This window comes from Lycium barbarum, chromosome 3 (assembly GCF_019175385.1).
Source record: "Lycium barbarum isolate Lr01 chromosome 3, ASM1917538v2, whole genome shotgun sequence".
Taxonomy (NCBI): Eukaryota; Viridiplantae; Streptophyta; class Magnoliopsida; order Solanales; family Solanaceae; genus Lycium; species Lycium barbarum.
Window position 1 is genome coordinate 78,854,865 of NC_083339.1, and position 21,139 is coordinate 78,876,003.

General features: G+C 37.7%; 1 protein-coding gene across 1 annotated transcript; it reads left to right on the forward strand.

Moving 5' to 3' along the window:
• The first annotated feature begins 7,432 nt into the window (after window positions 1–7,432).
• LOC132630967 (uncharacterized) lies at window positions 7,433–11,753 on the forward strand. The gene is made up of 3 exons (XM_060346560.1): window positions 7,433–7,873; window positions 10,909–10,977; window positions 11,310–11,753. The coding sequence occupies exons 1-3, from the start codon at window positions 7,433–7,435 to the stop codon at window positions 11,751–11,753; spliced, it is 954 nt and encodes a 317-aa protein (XP_060202543.1).
• Window positions 11,754–21,139: the final 9,386 nt, after the last annotated feature.

Sequence of the window (21,139 nt, forward strand, 5' to 3'; positions counted from 1 at the left end):
TTTTAAGTAATCCAAGATGTTCTAGAAAGGTATTTCATAGCCTACAACTTTCGTTCAGGCTCCAAAACCCAGTTTTGCTTTTATTTACTGAAAAAAAGGGTGATGAAGTATAGGGCAGGTGCTGCCTAGATTTTTGTTTTGCAAACCCTACATGTACTACTGTTAGTATTTTGAGCATATCTTGTAGTACAAAACTGCTATAGGAGTGATTTAAATTTCTTTGAAACCCCAAGACATATATTTACAACTTTCATTAAGGCCACAAAGTCTATTTTTGTAGTTCACCCCTTTGAAAGTGAGCCACAATACAAGACAGTAGTATTGTCCAGAATTCCTATTTTGATAATTTAGGGTGATTTTCACTGATTACATATTTAGTTTCGACGTGATGAAAACATTAAACTTAATTAGATATTTGATTGTGTATTTAAGGTATATATGCTCTTGTACAAGCTAAGAGGAATTGTTTGACGAAGTGGACTTTGGTTGGTCTATGGCGTAGATGATTTGAACTCCTCAAGTTGTGGTAGAACTTGTTGTGTGGTAAAACACCAAGTTTTGTGTATAAACTTGAGCTTGGAATATCTATATTTTGTGTAATTTTTGAAGTATCTTGATGTGTTGTTTCCTTTCTCTTCATCTTATATCATTGTGTGGTTATTATATCAAGTATTGCAAAATATTCGTTAAATCGCCCACTTCTACAAATTTCTTGATCATTTTGCATTCTTGTTGGGACTTTGTCCTTCTTTTTGCTATGACTTTGTCACCGATATCGGCATGCCTGTTGATTCGGATCTTGCCCATCTTGACTTTGGGTTTACATTTCGTCTTGATGATGGACTTTTGTCCATTTTCGAGTATTAGTGGAAAGCCACTTTCAACTTGACTCTTGATTCTCTTGATTATTGGGTGACGACCCTACTTGATTTGGCGCTTCGGTCCATCTTGATATTGATTATGCTTGGTGTGATAGCATGACGTACATATTGGACGAAATTAGTTATTTGACAAACTCTCTTGAATTGATTTATAAGCTTTCATGACACTTGAACCTTCGAATATTGATTTTGACATTTGACAACTCTTCAAAGGTTGATATTTGATACTTTGATATACGTGTTTACTTGATTTATTATTATCCTATTGAGCTACCTACGACAGATAAGGGAATTGGAGAATCTAATGGCTCCAAGCCCAATGTTTATACGCCACTAAGCCTTATGCTTAGCAATAGTTATTTTCTATCATAGGTAATGTACGGGAAGTGGTTTAAAGATGGCCATTTGAAGTATACTTTTGGGAGCTTTAGTGAAGATCACATTTGTATATGCATCTAAGTCGTGTAAAATTTTGGGGACTTGTACATGATCCATATGTCTCACTTATGTATGTAATTTTGGAGGCTTGTTGGACACAAGACCATATGCTCTTAACTTGAACTTGGTGACTTGTTTTGCTATTTTAGGGTGTGCTTTCAACCCAAGTCACGGCATGTACTAAATTTACAGTTTGTCTTGTAATTATGTACCAAGAAGGAGACTAGTTTTCTTTTAGTATTCACACGTTTGAAATTCGTGTATAATATGAACCTGCAATGGTGCCGAATGGAAAATATAATTTCATTGGGAAGTTGCTTCAACATTTTGATTATTCAAGAAGGGTGCTACCATATTAAATTGATACTCTGATATTGTATTTCTTCGCGGGAGGCTACGAAGTGTTTTGTTAAGAAAGAAAATGTCACACTTTAAAACGTTTTTTGCATGGGCCTATTTCTGCCACTAAATTATTGTGAATATCTTTTCACATAAATTAGCTTTTATATCGTAAGTGGCATCCTCCAAAAGGGGATGATACACCATGGATCATGACTGCCGAGGCGTGGAGGTATTCCGCCAGGAGCATGTGCGTATGGAGATTACATTGGCCATTGCATATGCATTCATTATCATCTCTTTTTACATCTATTGATCAGATTTGTTGATTGTACTTGTGTTTGTGGTTATTCTGAGGAATTATTAGAAAACTTGGAAGACTTGTGTTTAGATGCTTCACCATAGGCTAATTGTTGGAAAACTTGGCAGACTTGTGTTTAGATGCTATAGGATATGATTCGGCTATTTGCTAATTCAGTACTTGAGTTATTCTTGGGCCGTGTTGTGTTTATATTTGAATGTGAGCATATCTAATCTTCATTCTCTTACTTTATATACGTTAGCTAACTGTTTTCGGCCTATGATACCAACCAGTACATAGTGTTATACTGATACTACCTTGCTGCATTTTTTTATGAGTGCAGATCACGAGACAGGTTCCACATCTACTCCTCGCGACTGATTCCCGAGGCCTTTGCTGTCGAGTATCTAGGGTGAGCACATTGATGGATCCGCAACTCGGAGACTTTTCGTTACTACTTGTATTATCTTGTTATTCTGAGACAGTATTTCATATTTTGAGACTTGTATTTATTCCAGACTTATAGTGATGTAGTAGTGGCTCTTGTACTGCCTTTAGACCATATTCCTTAGGATTGTATTAGTATTGTATTCCGCACTTATTTATATTTACGTTGAGACTTATATATTTCTATTGTCCTAGTTACTTCATTGTTGTTGAATTAATGATTTGGGAAAATGGTTCGCCTACCAAGGTGGGAAATGGTAGGTGCCCGCATGACTAAGCGATTTTGGGTCATGACAGAAGTATAAGGTAGCGACTTCTTACCATCCTCTGACGAGTGGTCAAGTAGAGGTGTCGAATCGAGAGATCAAGAGAATCTTAGAGAACCTGCAATGGTGCCGAATGGAAAATATAATTTCATTGGGAAGTTGCTTCAACATCTTGATTATTCAAGAAGAGTGCTACCATATTAAATTGATACTCTGATATTGTATTTCTTCAAGGGATGCTACGAAGTATTTTGTTAAGAAAGAATATGTCGCACTTTTAAACTTTTTTCGCATGGGCCTCTTTCTGCCACTAAATTATTATGAATATCTTTTGACATAAATTAGCTTTTGCTTCGTAAGTGGCATCCTCTCAAAGGGGATGCTGCAAGTTTTGGTATCAGAGCCTAGGTTTGTGATTCTAGGACTTTTGTTGTGACTTGTTGGTATACTTGTTTCTTTTTAACATGTTTTGTTGCGTGTATTGTACATATGCATCATGTACATGTCCCTAATGCAATATGATCTTCCCTTATGTAGGAATTAAGTTATGGCCTCTTCTTCCTCTAATAGACCCATAGAAGCCGCTCGTAAGGGTTTAAATAACTCTAATGCCCAACCTCACTTACAAGAAGGGGTTGGAGAACATTTTTCTGATTCTAATTTTCCTCGTACTAGTGGATCGAAAGTGGGAAATTATCAGGGTGCAAGAGTTGGGCCACATCCTCAAATGAGTCATAGTACTCCTGCTGTTGATCCTTCTTTTCAACAAATGGCTGATTTCTTTCGTCACATGGCTAGAAGAATGCCCGACCCTAATGAAATGAACTTTGAGAAAATGAGAATAATGGGTGGAGTTGAGTTTGAAGGCGCTGTTGATCCTACGGATGCCGAGCAGTGGTTGGAGCGCATGGAAAGAGTATTTGAGCAATTAGAGTGTTCAGATACTACCAAATTTAAGTATGATGTCTCACTGTTACAAAAAGATGCCTATGACTGGTGGGTAAGTGTACCAAATGCCAAGGAAAAACCTTATATTATTACTTGGAATGATTTTGTGAAAGAATTTCATATGAAATATGTTCCACCTGTTTATCATGATGCAAAGAAAAAGGAGTTTCGGAATTTAGAACAACGGGGTATGTCTATTGCTGAATATCAACAGAAGTTTCTCAGGCTTTCTCGTTATGATGGTGGTATTATTAATAATGAAAAAGATAAGTGCAGGCGATTCGAAGACGGTTTGAATAATTCCATCAGAAAATCTGTGGCGGTCCTACAACATGAGAACTTTTGTAAATTAGTTTCAGCTGCTCTTACTTGGGAAAGGATCGACAAGGAACAAGCTAGTAGAAATGAAAACAAGTTCAGAAAAGCTGATGCAGATTTAGGAGGTCCATCTAAAAGGGGAAGGTTTGACAATTCCAAAGCTGGTAGTGTTCACAAGTCAACTCGGCATAAGCAAAATAGATCAAATTTCTCTGCTGCTAGCACTCTAAGCTATGGCCAAGGCAAGACTCGTATACCCACTTATGCACAATGTGGAAAGAATCACTCTGGTACTTGTAGGAGAGTTTCTGGTTCTTGTTTCAATTATGGAAGCTTCGATCATAAAGTGAAGGATTGTCCTAATCCTAACCCTATTTCTTCTCTGCATACGGAAGGCTCAGTTCAGAAACCTATTGCCATTCCTTCTCAAGGGAATAGAGGTGCAAGATCTAGAAACATGCAAGTAACAAGTGCAGGTGGAGCTAATCAAGCTAGTGGCATTACAAGAAAACATGGAATTAGCGACGGACAAAATTTCATAGCTAAACAGCAAAATTCCATGCTAATATCATTTAGCTACGGATTAGCGACGGATTATAAGAAAATCTAATTAGCGAGGAGCTATTTAGCGACGGATTAGCTAGAGATTACCAACAAATGCCGTAGATAATTCCATGGTCTCTTGTAGTGTGGGTCAAGAGCTACAGCACGAGTTTATGCTATGAGACAGAGGGATGACCAAGATGGGGCGGACATGTTTGTTGGTAAATTTCACTTATTTGGCTTATGTGTTGTTACATTATTTGATCCTGGTTCTACACATTCCTGTGTTAGCTCATCTTTGGGATTTCCTAAAAATGTGAAATCTGTGAGACTTGATTGTGGTGTGCTTGTCCAAAGTCCTTTGGGTCAACAGGTTGTTTGTAATCAAATCTATCGAGGTTGTCCCTTTGTGATTCAAAATCTAGTGTTCCCTACTGATTTGATTGAAATGCCTTTCCAAGACTATGATGTCATCGTCGGTATGGATTGGCTTCATAGATACCGTGTGGTAGTTGATTGTAGGTCGAAGCATGTGACCTTTAGAGCTCCTTTATTTTCACACATCATTGTTCAAGGTGAAAGATCATTGACATCTAATATTATCTCCGCGGTTGTGGCAAGAAAGATGGCTAGTCAGGGTTGTGAAGCTTATCTTGCTCATATATTTAATACACACTTGGATAGTCCAAGCCTTAAAGATATACCAGTTGTATGTGAATTTCATGATGTTTTCCCTGAAAATCTTCCTGGGTTACCCCCGGAAAGGGAAGTTGAATTTCCTATAGAGGTTATTCTTGGAACTACTCCTATTTCTATAACTCCTTACCGAATAGCTCCAGCAGAATTGAAGGAGTTGAAAATTCAACTGCAAGAACTTCTTGAGAAAGGTTTTATTCGCCCAAGTGTTTCTCCCTGGGGAGCTCCTGTTTTATTTGTGAAAAAGAAAGATGGCACTCTTAGGCTTTGTATTGATTACTGACAGTTGAACAAGGTAACAATTAAGAATAGCTATCCACTGCCTAGGATCGATGATTTATTTGACCAGCTAAAGGGTTCTAGGTTGTTCTCAAAAATTGACTTGAGGTCTGGGTATTACCAATTGCGAGTAAGTGAACAAGATGTTTCTAAAACTGCCTTTAGGACTGGATATGGTCATTATGAATTTTTGGTAATTCCATTCAGGTTGACGAATGCTCCTGCGGCATTCACAAATTTGATGAATCGCGTGTTCAAGCCTTATCTTGACCAATTTGTGGTGGTCTTTATAGATGATATTTTCATATATAACAAGAATAGTGAAGATCATGAAAAACATCTCCGGATTGTTTTGCAAATTTTGGAAGAGAAATAGCTCTATGCTAAGCTTTCCAAGTTTGAATTTTGGCTTGGTGAAGTGGCTTTTATGGGACATGTTGTGTCGGCTGAAGGTGTGAAGGTGGATCCTATTAAGATTCAAGCTATTGTTGAATGGAAACCGCCTAAAAGTCCAACTGAAGTAAGAAGTTTCTTGGGCATAGTGGGATACTATAGAAGGTTTGTCAAAGGCTTCTCCATTGTAGCCTCTCCTTTGACTAAAATCTTGAGGAAGGATGTCAAGTTCATATGGGATGACAAATGCCAAGAGAGCTTTCAAAAGCTCAAATCCTTATTAACATAAGCTTCTATCCTTACTCTACTAACTGAAGGGAAAGAGTATGCAATATATAGTGATGCTTCTCATCATGGTTTGGCTTGTGTCCTGATGCAGGAAGGGAAAGTGGTTGCGTATGCCTTTCAAAAATTGAAACCACATGAGTTGAATTATCCTACTCATGACCTTGAGCTCACTTTGAAAATTTGGAGGCATTACTTATATGGCGAAAAGTGTCACATATTTACTGATCACAAGAGTTTGAAGTACTTAGGTACATAGAAAGAGTTGAATTTGAGACAACGTAGATGGCTTGAACTCATTGCAGATTATGACTGTATCATTGACTATCATCCAGGTAAAGCCAATGTGGTTGCAGATGCTCTAAGTCGCAAATCCTTTGTCAGTTTATCTCTAAGCCCTTTGCCTTTGTTTCTTGAATTAAGAGCCATGAATGCTTGTCTTGCATTTAATTGTGATGGCTATATTGTTGCTAGTTTGCAAGTCAAGCCAGTTCTACTTGAACAGGCGAAAAAAGCACAGAAGTTAGATGAGAAGCTTGTGAAATTGTTCAAAGAAGTTCAAATTGGAGGAAAGCTTGATTTTAAAATAAGGGAGGATGGTGTTCTATTTTATCGAAATAGGTTATGTGTTCGTAAGATGACAACTTGAGGAAAGAAAGTTTGAATGAAACACATACTTCACCATATGCAATGCATCCTGAAGGTACTAAAATGTACCGAACCATCAAAGAACACTACTGGTGGAATGGTATGAAGAAGGACATTGCGGAATTTATTTCTAAATGCTTAGTTTGTCAACAAATAAAGGCCGAGCATAAAGTCCCAACTGGTTTGTTACAACCCTTATCGATACCTGAGTGGAAATAGGAAAGAATAACTATGGACTTTGTTTCTGGGCTTCCACACACTCAAAGGAATTATGATGCAATTTGGGGTATAGTTGTAGGCTAACCAAGAATGCTCATTTCTTGGCCATTAGAGTGGACTACCCACTTGAATGTTTTGCAGAATTGTACGTTAATGAGATTGTGAGGCTACATAGAGTTCCTGTTTCTATTGTATCTGACCGAGACCCAAGGTTTACATCCAGATTGTGGACTAGCTTGCAAGAAGCTTTGGACACTAGGTTGAACTTTAGTACTTCTTTCTATCCTCAGACAAACGGCCAGTTCGAGAGGGTATTTCAAATCTTGGAAGATATGCTTCGAGCTTGCATTATTGAATTTGAGGGTAGTTTGGATAGACACCTAGCCTTGATAGAATTTGCTTAAAATAATAGCTACCAATCAAGTATTGGCATGCCTCCCTATGAAGCATTATATGGGAGAAAATGTAGAACTTCTCTTTGTTGGAGTGAAGTTGGTGAAAGAAAAATTGTTGGTCCTGAGATTGTGCAACAAACTGAAGATAAGATAAAAATTATCAAGGGTCGTCTAAAAATTACCTCAGATAGACAAAAGTCTTATGCTGATCTTAAGAGGCGTGAAATTGAACATCAAGTGGGAGATAAGGTATTTTTAAAGGTTTCTCCATCGAAGAAGATTATGAGATTTGGCCAAAAAGGAAAACTTAGTCCTCGATTTATTAGACCATATGAAGTACTTGAGAGAGTTGGTCCAGTTGCATATAAACTAGCTCTTCCACCGGAGTTAGATAAGATCTACAATGTCTTCCATGTTTCCATGCTTAGAAGATATTGCTCAATTCCATCTCATATTCTTCCTGTTGAATCCATTAAGGTCACTCCTGACTTAACATATCAAGAGGAACCTATTCAAATCTTGGCACGTGAGATAAAAAAAAGCTTAGAAACAAGAAAATTCCATCAGTAAAAGTCCTTTGGAGGAATCATTCTGGCAAAAAAGCTACCTAGCAGCGAGAGGAGGATATGCGAATTCAATATCCATATTTGTTTTAAGGCTAGTATAAGGTAAATTTCGGGACGAAATTTCTTAAGGGTGGGAGAGTTGTAACATCCTGATTTTTTTTTTTAAAACTAACTCTTGAATTTTCGATTGACCATACCTTGATAGTAAGGGTATATTTTACTTCGCACTTCCTGAAAGTGAACTTGACGATATTTGAAACTTGTTTGAAGTGTTATGGTGTAGTTATGTAAGATACTCCTATTATTATCTTCGTAAATTATTAAATGGATTAGATATTTATGTATTTAGGGCAGCCCCTTTTTGTAGTTATCCAAAAAAAAAAAAAAGCTTGTAGTTATCCAAAGGTAAATATATTACCTTTAGCTCATATCCTCTCCACCTCCTCTTCATATTTCGTTTCCTCCACCAAAATAAAACCCCAAAGCTTCTCTCCTCTCATAATATTCATTCTCTAAATCAATCATCAAGACTTGTTTTGGTTGAGCCACAAACTACTCCACACTATTGAGGTAAGTTACAAAACCCATTTTTGAACTGGATAGCTGTTAGTGTTTTCAACATAATTCCTTGTATAAAGTTTAGTTTTAAGTAATCCAAGATGTTCTAGAAAGGTATTTCATAGCCTACAACTTTCGTTCAGGCTCCAAAACCCAGTTTTGCTTTTATTTACTGAAAAAAAAGGGTGATGAAGTATAGGGCAGGTGCTGCCTAGATTTTTGTTTTGCAAACCCTACATGTACTACTGTTAGTATTTTGAGCATATCTTGTAGTACAAAACTGCTATAGGAGTGATTTAAATTTCTTTGAAACCCCAAGACATATATTTACAACTTTCATTAAGGCCACAAAGTCTATTTTTGTAGTTCACCCCTTTGAAAGTGAGCCACAATACAAGACAGTAGTATTGTCCAGAATTCCTATTTTGATAATTTAGGGTGATTTTCACTGATTACATATTTAGTTTCGACGTGATGAAAACATTAAACTTAATTAGATATTTGATTGTGTATTTAAGGTATATATGCTCTTGTACAAGCTAAGAGGAATTGTTTGACGAAGTGGACTTTGGTTGGTCTATGGCGTAGATGATTTGAACTCCTCAAGTTGTGGTAGAACTTGTTGTGTGGTAAAACACCAAGTTTTGTGTATAAACTTGAGCTTGGAATATCTATATTTTCTGTAATTTTTGAAGTATCTTGATGTGTTGTTTCCTTTCTCTTCATCTTATATCATTGTGTGGTTATTATATCAAGTATTGCAAAATATTCGTTAAATCGCCCACTTCTACGAATTTCTTGATCATTTTGCATTCTTGTTGGGACTTTGTCCTTCTTTTTGCTATGACTTTGTCACCGATATCGGCATGCCTGTTGATTCGGATCTTGCCCATCTTGACTTTGGGTTTACATTTCGTCTTGATGATGGACTTTTGTCCATTTTCGAGTATTAGTGGAAAGCCACTTTCAACTTGACTCTTGATTCTCTTGATTATTGGTTGACGACCCTACTTGATTTGGCGCTTTGGTCCATCTTGATATTGATTATGCTTGGTGTGATAGCATGACGTACATATTGGACGAAATTAGTTATTTGACAAACTCTCTTGAATTGATTTATAAGCTTTCATGACACTTGAACCTTCGAATATTGATTTTGACATTTGACAACTCTTCAAAGGTTGATATTTGATACTTTGATATACGTGTTTACTTGATTTATTATTATCCTATTGAGCTACCTACGACGGATAAGGGAATTGGAGAATCTAATGGCTCCAAGCCCAATGTTTATACGCCACTAAGCCTTATGCTTAGCAATAGTTATTTTCTATCATAGGTAATGTACGGGAAGTGGTTTAAAGATGGCCATTTGAAGTAGACTTTTGGGAGCTTTAGTGAAGATCACATTTGTATATGCATCTAAGACGTGTAAAATTTTGGGGACTTGTACATGATCCATATGTCTCACTTATGTATGTAATTTTGGAGGCTTGTTGGACACAAGACCATATGCTCTTAACTTGAACTTGGTGACTTGTTTTGCTATTTTAGGGTGTGCTTTCAACCCAAGTCACGGCATGTACTAAATTTACAGTTTGTCTTGTAATTATGTACCAAGAAGGAGACTAGTTTTCTTTTAGTATTCACACGTTCGAAATTCGTGTATAATATGAACCTGCAATGGTGCCGAATGGAAAATATAATTTCATTGGGAAGTTGCTTCAACATTTTGATTATTCAAGAAGGGTGCTACCATATTAAATTGATACTCTGATATTGTATTTCTTCGCGGGAGGCTACGAAGTGTTTTGTTAAGAAAGAAAATGTCACACTTCAAAACTTTTTTTGCATGGGCCTATTTCTGCCACTAAATTATTGTGAATATCTTTTGACATAAATTAGCTTTTGTTTCGTAAGTGGCATCCTCCAAAAGGGGATGATACACCATGGATCATGACTGCCGAGGCGTGGAGGTATTCAGCCAGGAGCATGTGCGTATGGAGATTACATTGGCCATTGCATATGCATTCATTATCATCTCTTTTTGCATCTATTGATCAGATTTGTTGATTGTACTTGTGTTTGTGGTTATTCTGAGGAATTATTAGAAAACTTGGAAGACTTGTGTTTAGATGCTTCACCATAGGCTAATTATTGGAAAACTTGGCAGACTTGTGTTTAGATGCTATAGGATATGATTCGGCTATTTGCTAATTCAGTACTTGAGTTATTCTTGGGCCGTGTTGTGTTTATATTTGAATGTGAGCATATCTAATCTTCATTCTCTTACTTTATATACGTTAGCTAACTGTTTTCGGCCTATGATACCTACCAGTACATAGTGTTATACTGATACTACCTTGCTGCATTTTTTTATGAGTGCAGAGCACGAGACAGGTTCCACATCTACTCCTCGCGACTGATTCCCGAGGCCTTTGCTGTCGAGTATCTAGGGTGAGCACATTGATGGATCCGCAACTCGGAGACTTTTCGTTACTACTTGTATTATCTTGTTATTCTGAGACAGTATTTCATATTTTGAGACTTGTATTTATTCCAGACTTATAGTGATGTAGTAGTGGCTCTTGTACTGCCTTTAGACCATATTCCTTAGGATTGTATTAGTATTGTATTCCGCACTTATTTATATTTACGTTGAGACTTATATATTTCTATTGTCCTAGTTACTTCATTGTTGTTGAATTAATGATTTGGGAAAATGGTTCGCCTACCAAGGTGGGAAATGGTAGGAGCCCGCATGACTAAGCGATTTTGGGTCATGACAGAAGTATAAGGTAGCGACTTCTTACCATCCTCTGACGAGTGGTCAAGTAGAGGTGTCGAATCGAGAGATCAAGAGAATCTTAGAGAAGACTGTGAGCGTTAGTAGGAAAGACTTGTCTCTGAAACTTGATGATGCTTTGTGGGCCTACAGAAGAAGCTACAAGACGCCCATTGGCACATCTCCATACAAGCTAGTTTTCGGTAAGGTGTGTCATCTATCGGTTGAACTTGAGCACAGAGCTTATTGGGCGATAAAGAAACTGAACTTAGACTTGGTACAAACTGGTGACAAGCGATTGTTGCAGCTGCACGAGTTGGATGAATTTCGCTATTATGCACATGAGAATGCAAAAATGTACAAGGAGCGAACAAAGAGAATACGCGATAAGCAAATCCATCCTCGTGAGTTTGAGTCAGGGCAGTTAGCTTTGTTGTATAATTCCTGACTGAAGGTTTTTGGCGGGAAATTGAAGAGTAAGTGGTTTGGGCCATTTGAGATAGTGCGTGTGACTACACATGGAGCGGTTGAGTTGAAGCCGCTGGATTCAGACAAGTCTTTCTTGGTGAATGAGCAGCTAGTGAAGCATTACTTTTGAGAGGTCATTGATTGCGAGAGGACCTCTATCGAATTGGAAGAGGCTTGAAAAGGCCTGTGTCGTGCCGCGACTTTAAATCAAGTGCTTCTTGGGAGGCAACCCAAGTTTGTAATAGTAGAGTAGCAAAAATCAAATATAAAATAAAAAAAGGAAAAAGTAGAAAAATACAAAAAGATGTCGTGCCACGACCTTAACTACAATGCTTGTTGGGAAGAAACCCATTTTTTTTTATGTATATAGTTCACATTTGTTCATGTTGCAGGAATTTGGAGCAGCAATTCGAAGGGAAAAGGAAGGCAAGTACTTAAATGGGGTTGAAATTGAGGCAAAAACTCGTCCTAGGTGAGAAATGGCTGTGCGCGCCGCATAGGGCGACGCACAGGGCAGCACACACGTTTTTGTGAAGAGGTGTAAAGATGAGGAACAAGTGCCTTATATCCTAAAATTAGCCACACCAAAAAGACAAAACGACATTCCTCACTTAAGGGCCAAGAAGTGCAAGATGCGACACCTATTGCTTGGTTACTTTATTTTCATACCATCAGCCCAAAAGCGTGATAGAAAATTTGATGCAAAATTAGGGGCGCAATTTATATCCTCAAAGTGGAAAAAAAAGTTGTAAAAGTGATGGCATCATGCCGCGACGTTAAATCAAGCGCTTGTTTGGAGGCAACCCAGCTTGTCTTTTATTTTTATTTTTATAGTGTCACGTTTTATTTTGTTTTTGTTCTGCAGATTAGGGGAGGTCTGAGTACTCGAAATTGAAATTTAGAAGCATGTTTGGAATTACGTGTAGGGTCGTGCCGACCCTACATGTTAAGGATTATGCTGCTAGCTAGGCCCTGAAGGGTCTCAGGGAGTATTTCTCACCCTTGTTTTAATTTTTTCTCTGCTATACATGCATTGAGGACAACGCATATTTTTAAGTGTGGGGTGGATTACTTGCGATACTTTTAGGTCAAGGATGATTATACCATAGGATTTTTTTTTTTTTTTAAGTTTCTTAGCCAGGATTGTTTTTTAAATTTCTTAGCCTTATATATTTAAAAAAATAGAAAATCATGAAAATTTCAAAAAGATTTTCTTTTGGTCTTTCTTTTATTTTTCGTTTATAGTTTTTATCTCATTAGCGGCATAAATCATCCACCCCCGGGGTTTTCTTATGTCCTAGGTTCTTTCCCGAGGGGGGGGGGGGGGGGGGGGGGGGCTTTGAACGGGGTAATTTTTTAAAATTTTCAAGATTAATTTTTTAGGAGTAGTAAAGAGGGAGAAGTAAGACCCTGTGACTTGTTTGATACTAGCATATTTAGGCCTGAGCTTGAGTAGTACTTTCCTGTGAGCGCTTGAGTAATGAAAAAATAGTAGGCTTTCTGACACCTAGGCTCATTGGTTGTGGCTCTGAATATAGCTTATTCTTATTTTGTTGTTCGATATGACCCTGCCTGTCTTAGAGTAGAATTGATCCATCTTGATTGATACTTGTATCGTGTGTGGTGAGGATTTTCTGCATTTGTTCCATGATTTGCATGTTAGTCTAGAACTTGCCCTGCATGTTATTGAAGCGAAGTAAAAAGTGATGCTCTATTTAGAGATTATAATAGGCTTTTTTTTTTATATGTCTTGTGAATTTTAGCCCTTTCAGATATTGTACCACTAGTTAGCCCTTTGAGCCTGTAGCCTTTTGTTTGTGAGCCGTATTTTAGCCTTGATCCTTTTGTTTGAATCCCTAGTTTTTGCAGCCTGTTTTCTTGAGCACTGTAGCTTAGACTGTGTTATAATTGTGAATTCTAAAGAAATGGGATGGTCAAGTGTAAAAGGTGATCAAGGATAGCTGGCTGCAAAGTGATGAAAAGGCCCTCTTAGAAAGAATGCGATATTAAAAAAAAATTGTGAAAAAAAAAATTGCTTGAAAAAGAAAAATGATTGAATGTTCTTGATATGATGAGAATTACTAGTGAAAATAATTGATAAAGAGAGGGCTGAAAAATCAAGTTAAGAGGTGAAAATAATGGGAGATGAAGTCTAAAAGTGCAAAGTGTTTAGGGAAGTGTAAGTTACTAATATATAGTTTTCCTGCCCGTCCCCTAGCCAACATTACAACCCGTTAAAGCCCTATTTGATTCTATTCAAGCACACTTAATTAGTGGAGGTGTACATAATGCAAAGGCCTATGGTTCTTTGTGCATACATGAGAATTCGTTTGTGAGTACGAGTTGTTTTTTGATGCTAAGTCCTTAAATTATATTCATTCTTTGATTTGAGTGTATGGACTATTTATTCTTGTGAGAGCACTTGTTTAATGATAGATAGGTGATATTATTAACTTCTTTGATAGAGTAGGTGAGGGAGCTTAAATTTGATGAGTTAGAGTCCGTCTTTGAGGTTAGGAGGTTAGAAGTTTGTTGTCTGATTGAGTTGACTTGTATATCTTGCATGATGATTAGGAAGTGTATATTTAATGGTTTGAGTTGCTATAGGGCCTAATTGTTGGTATCAACCAAAGTGGTGGTATTCCTAAGCTTGAATTATTGAGAGTGGTTTTAATGCTTGCTCGAGGACGAGCAAGAGTTTAAGTGTGGGGTGGTGATGTTCGACAAAAAATGCATATATTTAGCCATTGTTGGTTCACATTTTAATACTTTTAATCGTCTTTTGAGTATTAATTATAATGTGTTGTGTTTAATATTATATTTTATTGTGTAGGAATAAAGTGGAAAAATTAATATTCAAACGATAGCAAAAGTACTAAAATGTAAGATAACTATCGGCTAAATGCAAGCACTTTACGCCGAACATCAAGTTTTCTATTAATTTCGATTTTAATAAATAAACTTGTGACTTTCGTATTTTTTTAAATTATTTCTTGCTGTAATTTAATTATTTAATTTCTTAAAGTTTTAGTAATCTAAAAATAGCTAGCTAAGGAGAAGGAAATAGTCTAAAAATAGGAGAGGAAAAAACAGTAATTCCAATTTTTGAGAGATGTGTATGTGGCTGGGCCAGGGAAAGTAGTGGCTTAGGGGCAAAGAATGGGACAGATGGCTTGTGGCTTATCAGTACACGTGGGCTGCATTTTGCTTTGTATAATAGTGAATCCATTTGGAAAATGTAATCTTTTTTTTTTTTTTGAGCGGATTACCCTTCAAAGCCGCGGGTCTTTAATTTTTGTCCCTCAAATTGTTGGTCTTTAATTTTTATTCTTCGCCAAAAAATTCATGGGTTTCGGGTTCTATTACATTTCGTACTTTTGTACGTTGGATTTGTCGTAAGTTAATCGACATAAATTCAAGGACAAGATTAATTTTTGAGGTTACAAGTATTTATGCGATGCTTAATAAGTGATAATTAAGTGTCGTGATGGTTAGAGGTTAAGCAAATCAAATAGTATAAGTTTCGTCAAGGTTTGACATTTATTTGAATGAAATACAGTCCAAGCTATAATACCTCGTATTTTGGACTAGGAAATTGAACCGTCCAATATGAGTAAATTACCTGAGCCTAGAGGATTCGATCATATTCAAACATGCAAATCAAGAGCTCGATGTATAAAAGGATGAAGTCCCGAAATTATTTAAGACTCGAAAGTGGAATGACGGTGATTGGAAATAGTAATTTGTGCATGACAAAAGGAGTCCGCAACTTTTTTTAATTCAAAAAGTGTCTAAAGTTACCAAAATACCCCGCTAAAAAAAAAGAACCAAACTACCTTCTGCGCACAAAATTAGTGTGCAATAGGACCAAAGTGTAAATTTACACTTTGGCCCTATTGCGCACAAAATTAGTGCCTTTATTCTTTTGAATAGTTTTGAAATTCACGTTTTTTCCGTACTTTGACAAAAGATTAGTCATGTTTAAAAACGCCGGAATATCAATATTATATATAGAACCTGATATCTTTTTCTGCGAACAATAATGTAGGCTCAACGCATCAAATATATCTATATGTTTGGATCGTCGTTTTAGGGGTTGTAAAGTGCCCCGAAGTAAGTTTTGTTTGTTTGGAAACTTGTTATCCTTAGGTTTAAGTGTTTTATTTTATAGGGTTTTGATTAATTTAGGACGTCGCACAATAAAAACTAAGATAACTAATTATCATTAAGAAAATAATACCAAAAAAATAATAATATAATATTAACATAAAATGTACATTTTATTTACAAATATACAATCTCCATCCCCCTAGGTCCCACATGTGGGAGACTTTAGAATAACCTTTGGCCTAAGGCGAACCCCACCAGCCCCACCACTCTCACCATCATCTCCACCCCCCCCCCCCCCCCCTCTTCCTCTTAATCTGTGCACGCTCTATGGTGTGATCATCCTGCATTCCCTTCCTAGGGGGCTTGCTCAAACCATGCTTCCTATGGGAGACGATGGTGGCCGAAATGTAATCTTGAGGAGATGACTCTATCGGAGTAGGAGAGGGATCCACAGGCGCAAAAGAATGTACCTGAAATAACATATAATCAATTTATTTTATTTTTATGCTAAACTAAACATAAAATAACATATAAACAATTAATTTAATACATTATTTTATTATAAAAAATCAAACCTGTGTGTCGACGGGCTACTGAGATGGCTGGGTAGAGGGCTCATGAGCTGGCTCCTCAACTGTCTCCTGAGTGGGTGTTAGACCCCGTATTTTATACGTCGAGTTATTCGCGAAGGAATCGACGTGAGATAGAAACCTCGGATTTTTTTCCCTCTAAACTAGAACTAATCGGTTATAAATTTTACTTAGTATAAGAATGTTATTGGAGATTAGGAACTACTTAATTGTGGTGTTAAGTAAAAATTAGTGGCAACAATGAGCCAAAATACACAATAATGTGCCATGTCCAAAAGATGACTCAAAGTTATCTAAAATAAGACTATTATGGAAGACATACAAATATGTATTTAAATGTTGATTCATCCACTATACTTTCATTATATTGTGGACAACCAAATTGAAAGAAAATAAGAGGTGAGGTTCGGCCAAGGTGGCTGAAATTGGGGGAGAAAAAGTTGAGGCATGCATTTGAATATTGAAGGCATGCATTATTTTATGAAGGCATGCATTATTTTATGAAGGCATACAAGTTGGATGAGTCATTGCACATTTAAATATTAACCATTCATCCTTGTATGATTGCAATGGATAAAGGTTAGTGTATTATTCATTCACTACACATGCAATTGTCTTGTAAACAATTAAAAGGGAAGGAAAAAGGAAGGGGCATTCGGCCAACACCTAGCCGAAAGTAGTAGGGAAAGAACTGAATTTTAGTTCAAAGTTAATTGAGTGCTCAATGTCATGAGTGGAGCATGTGTTGTGTCCAACTTGTAGGCATCTTAGTTTAATCAAATGGATGACTAAGAGAGCTCATCTTTTCATTTCAACTTCACAACACAAAAATAGAAAAACTTAGAGACAGGAGGAGAAGCTCTCGGCCAAGAGGGCTGAAATTGAGCTCCAAAATTGTTGATCCAAAAATTATTTTCCAAGGTGTTTCAACCCTTTAGAAGGTCCCTAGAAACGTGAAGATAGTCATTGGAGCAACAAGAACCATTATCATTTCAATTCACAAACTCTAGCCAAATTGAGAAGTCGAATTGTCAAGGTAAGATTTGACTTTCTTTTACATGTGTTAAGGGTGATGTAGATGTGTGAATATAAGTTTCATGCATGAAATGATGTGTGTTGATGTTGGAACATGATAGTAGACATAAAATTATATATGTTGATGTTGAAGTATGGTTGTAACTTGATGAACATGAATTGCATGCTTATCATGAATGTTGGTGTTGGAATGTTAATGTGGCCGTAGGGACTGTTTTAGTGGCCACGGTGGACTGATTTTCCTTAGTAATTATGGATGATGCTATCATAGATTGCATGGTAAAAAGAATGAAAAGAATTGGAAGGTTAAATGTGAAGTTGTGTTAGTATGAATATAAATTGAATCCATGGAATTTTGTCTTTCACCGAGTCCCGGGCCGGGTATGTTATCGTGCACAGTTTCACTGCATTGTTCACCGAGTCCCTCATTAAAGGGTCGGGTACGGTATATATATATGTTGATATGATGATATGATGATATGATGACATGTCATGGCGGCCAGGAGGACATATGATGATCTTATTCACCGAGTCCCTCATTAAAGGGCCGGGTACGATATATATACATGCATACGATATATGATATTGTCAAGTATGATTATGTTACAAAGGCAAGTGTTTTGGTATTCTGAATATTGTACACATTTACTGTACTCCATATGTCAGTTATGATCCTTTTACTGTATTTCACGTTTTACATGCTCAGTACATATTCCGTACTGACCCCCTTTCTTCGGGGGGCTGCGTTTCATGCCCGCAGGTACAGATACGCGTTTTGGTGAACCGCCAGCTTAAGACTTCCCTTCTGATATCTTGGAGAGTTCCGTTGTTCCGGAGCCCAGACTTTGGTATAGATCCCTTTTGATCTAAATATATGCATATGTTGTTTAAGGGTACGACGGGGCCCTGTCCCGTCATATTTCACTGTTGAAACTCTTAGAGGTCTGTGGACATATGTGTGGGTTGTGTATGGGTTCTGTTCAGCTGTATCTATACGATGTGCTGTGGTATGATGTTCGTCTATAATGGCAGCCTTGTTGGCTTGCATATGATATTTATATGTGATGGTAGCCTTGTCGACTTGCTTTTATATGTATAATTATGCGACAAATCTGAGACCATGGTTTGGTCGTTATGGATTCCATATGGTGTTTATTGTGGACTGAACATGTAGCTAACGAGAGTGTATATGAGTACCCATTTCGGGTACCTAGTCACGGCCTACGGGGTTGGGTCGTGACAAAAGTGGTATCAGAGCGGTTTATCCTCGGAAATGTCTACAGACCGTGTGTAGTAGAGTCTTGTTTATCGGTGTGTTGTGCACCACATCTATAAACAGGAAGCTACAGGACATTTAGGATGTCATCTTTCCTTCTTATCTTAGATCGTGCGATAGAACTATATTATTAGGATGATCTTTTCTAACAGACTATTACGTTTACAGCTATGCCTCAGAAGAAAGCGATAGCTGCTCAAAAGGGCAAATCGGTAGCAGGGGATACTAGCCAGAATAGGAGAGTTACTAGAGCTCGTGCCAAGATTATGCCTGAGGTTGTGCTCCAGTCCGCGAGTTCTGCTACACCGCCATTTACAGGGGAACCTAGGACAGCGACAGCTCCGGGTCAGGGGGCGGCTCCACCGCCAATTACCGAGGACCCAACACCTGAGCCTCCAGCTCCTCAGCCAGGGGCGGAGGATAGAGCTATGAGGGATGCAGTGCGGTTACTCACCAGACTGGCGGCAGGACAGTGTCACACCCCGACCTTACTAGGGTGTGATGGGCACCCGACCCCATACTTAGAGCCGAACGAACCCGCTGACTCTTATTACATATATAAACTCTGGAATCAATTCAGAATAAAATACATAGTAAGCTCTCAATATTTTTTTTTCTTTTTATAAGTAAAGTCTATCATCATATAGGACCCGTGACGTGAAACATAATACCATATCGACGGCGAAGCCGTCTACAAAGCTGACACTCTATACCCACGACTCTGTCTGCAAAGTCTCTAACATAGAACAAAACATCATAGTATAGCACGCTGATTCGGCTACACTCCAGGGCCAACTTCGCTGGAACATCTTCTATAACGGCTTCGGCTCATCTGGGTGTACCTGCGCGGCATGAAACGCAGCGTCCACAAGAAGGGACGTCAGTACGAATAGTGTACCGAGTATGTAAGGCATGAACGACAATACAAGGAGAGGTACCAGTGGAGATAATCACAAGGGAATTATATGACATCTCGTAGGGAACATATCATGTCATATCATATCGTGTCATGTCATATCATGTCATACCGTATCCTGTCGTATCATATCATATCATGTCATATCATATCATATCATATCATATCCTGTCGTATCATATCATATCATGTCATATCATATCATATCATAGGGAGTCGTATAGCGTATCATAGGCTGATTGAAATACCTGTACATATGAATGCCACTTAGGGCGGAAACCATGCATGCTTATCTGGTCAAATCATATCATAGCACCGAACAAGTCGGCTCACCCACATTGCGCCGAAATATGTCGGCTCGCCCACATATCCCGCGTCCGAGATGATAATGCCAGCTGACCAGGTGGCAATGAAACATGTGTCCCTTCCCCATATCCCCATATACATGTATCCCTTCCCCCCTCCCATATACATATATAGCATGCATGAGAGCCCAAGGAAAGTCATGTGTCTATCGGAGTGACGTAAGGTCGGTAACCTCCGATTGTATTATGGAATCATCATGGTCGTCATGTCACGCCTCGAAGGAACAATTATAAGGCGAGACTATTAATGAAGAACATTATCTCGGGAAAACATAAAACAGGATCATAACATATTACTTCATATACTTTAAAACCTTCAAAAGAGTCATTATCCAAAAGTAGCTTAACATTTCATATCGTCGTATTCATGGTAAGAACATATCCTTGGCATATTCGTCATAGACACTTTCTCATGTCTGGCTTAATTATTGCCATCATAACTCCGTAGTCGTTGTTTTAGTTATAAAAACTTTCAAAATCGTAAAACTTGGATTTTGGAGAAAAATGTATATTTTGGAAAACATTTATAACTTTTGGAAAGGAAATCATGTTTTGAATTCATAACTTCTAGCTTTTGAAAGCAAGGACGTTATGGGGAACATTTATAAGACTACATCATAGGATTCATGCCATAGAAAGAAAGGGCTTAGCCTTACATACCTGTGCCGCGACCAACTGGTTACGCTTATTCGTCCAACTTGTTAATCTACATTTAAGGAAGTTCACACATTCGTTAGATCCTTCGTCAAATACTTGCCTCAACCTTTCAATACATTCATTTATATTCTGCCGAAATTTCGGCAGCATCTCCCCTGTAAATGTACCAACCCCGAGAATACGGCTCGACCCCAAATCAACAACAGCCATCCGGGAATTTAACCCGGCCAAACCAACAACAATGCTAACAATTCATCCTAGCAACATTCCAACATTCAATTCAATTCACACAATGTTCCAACAACTTAATCAACATACTATTTCTTCCGAGACCTTCAACTTCAACCTCAACCATACATTTACTTATTATTAGTATACATTTACTTCAACAACACCCTTCATTCAATATCACATAAT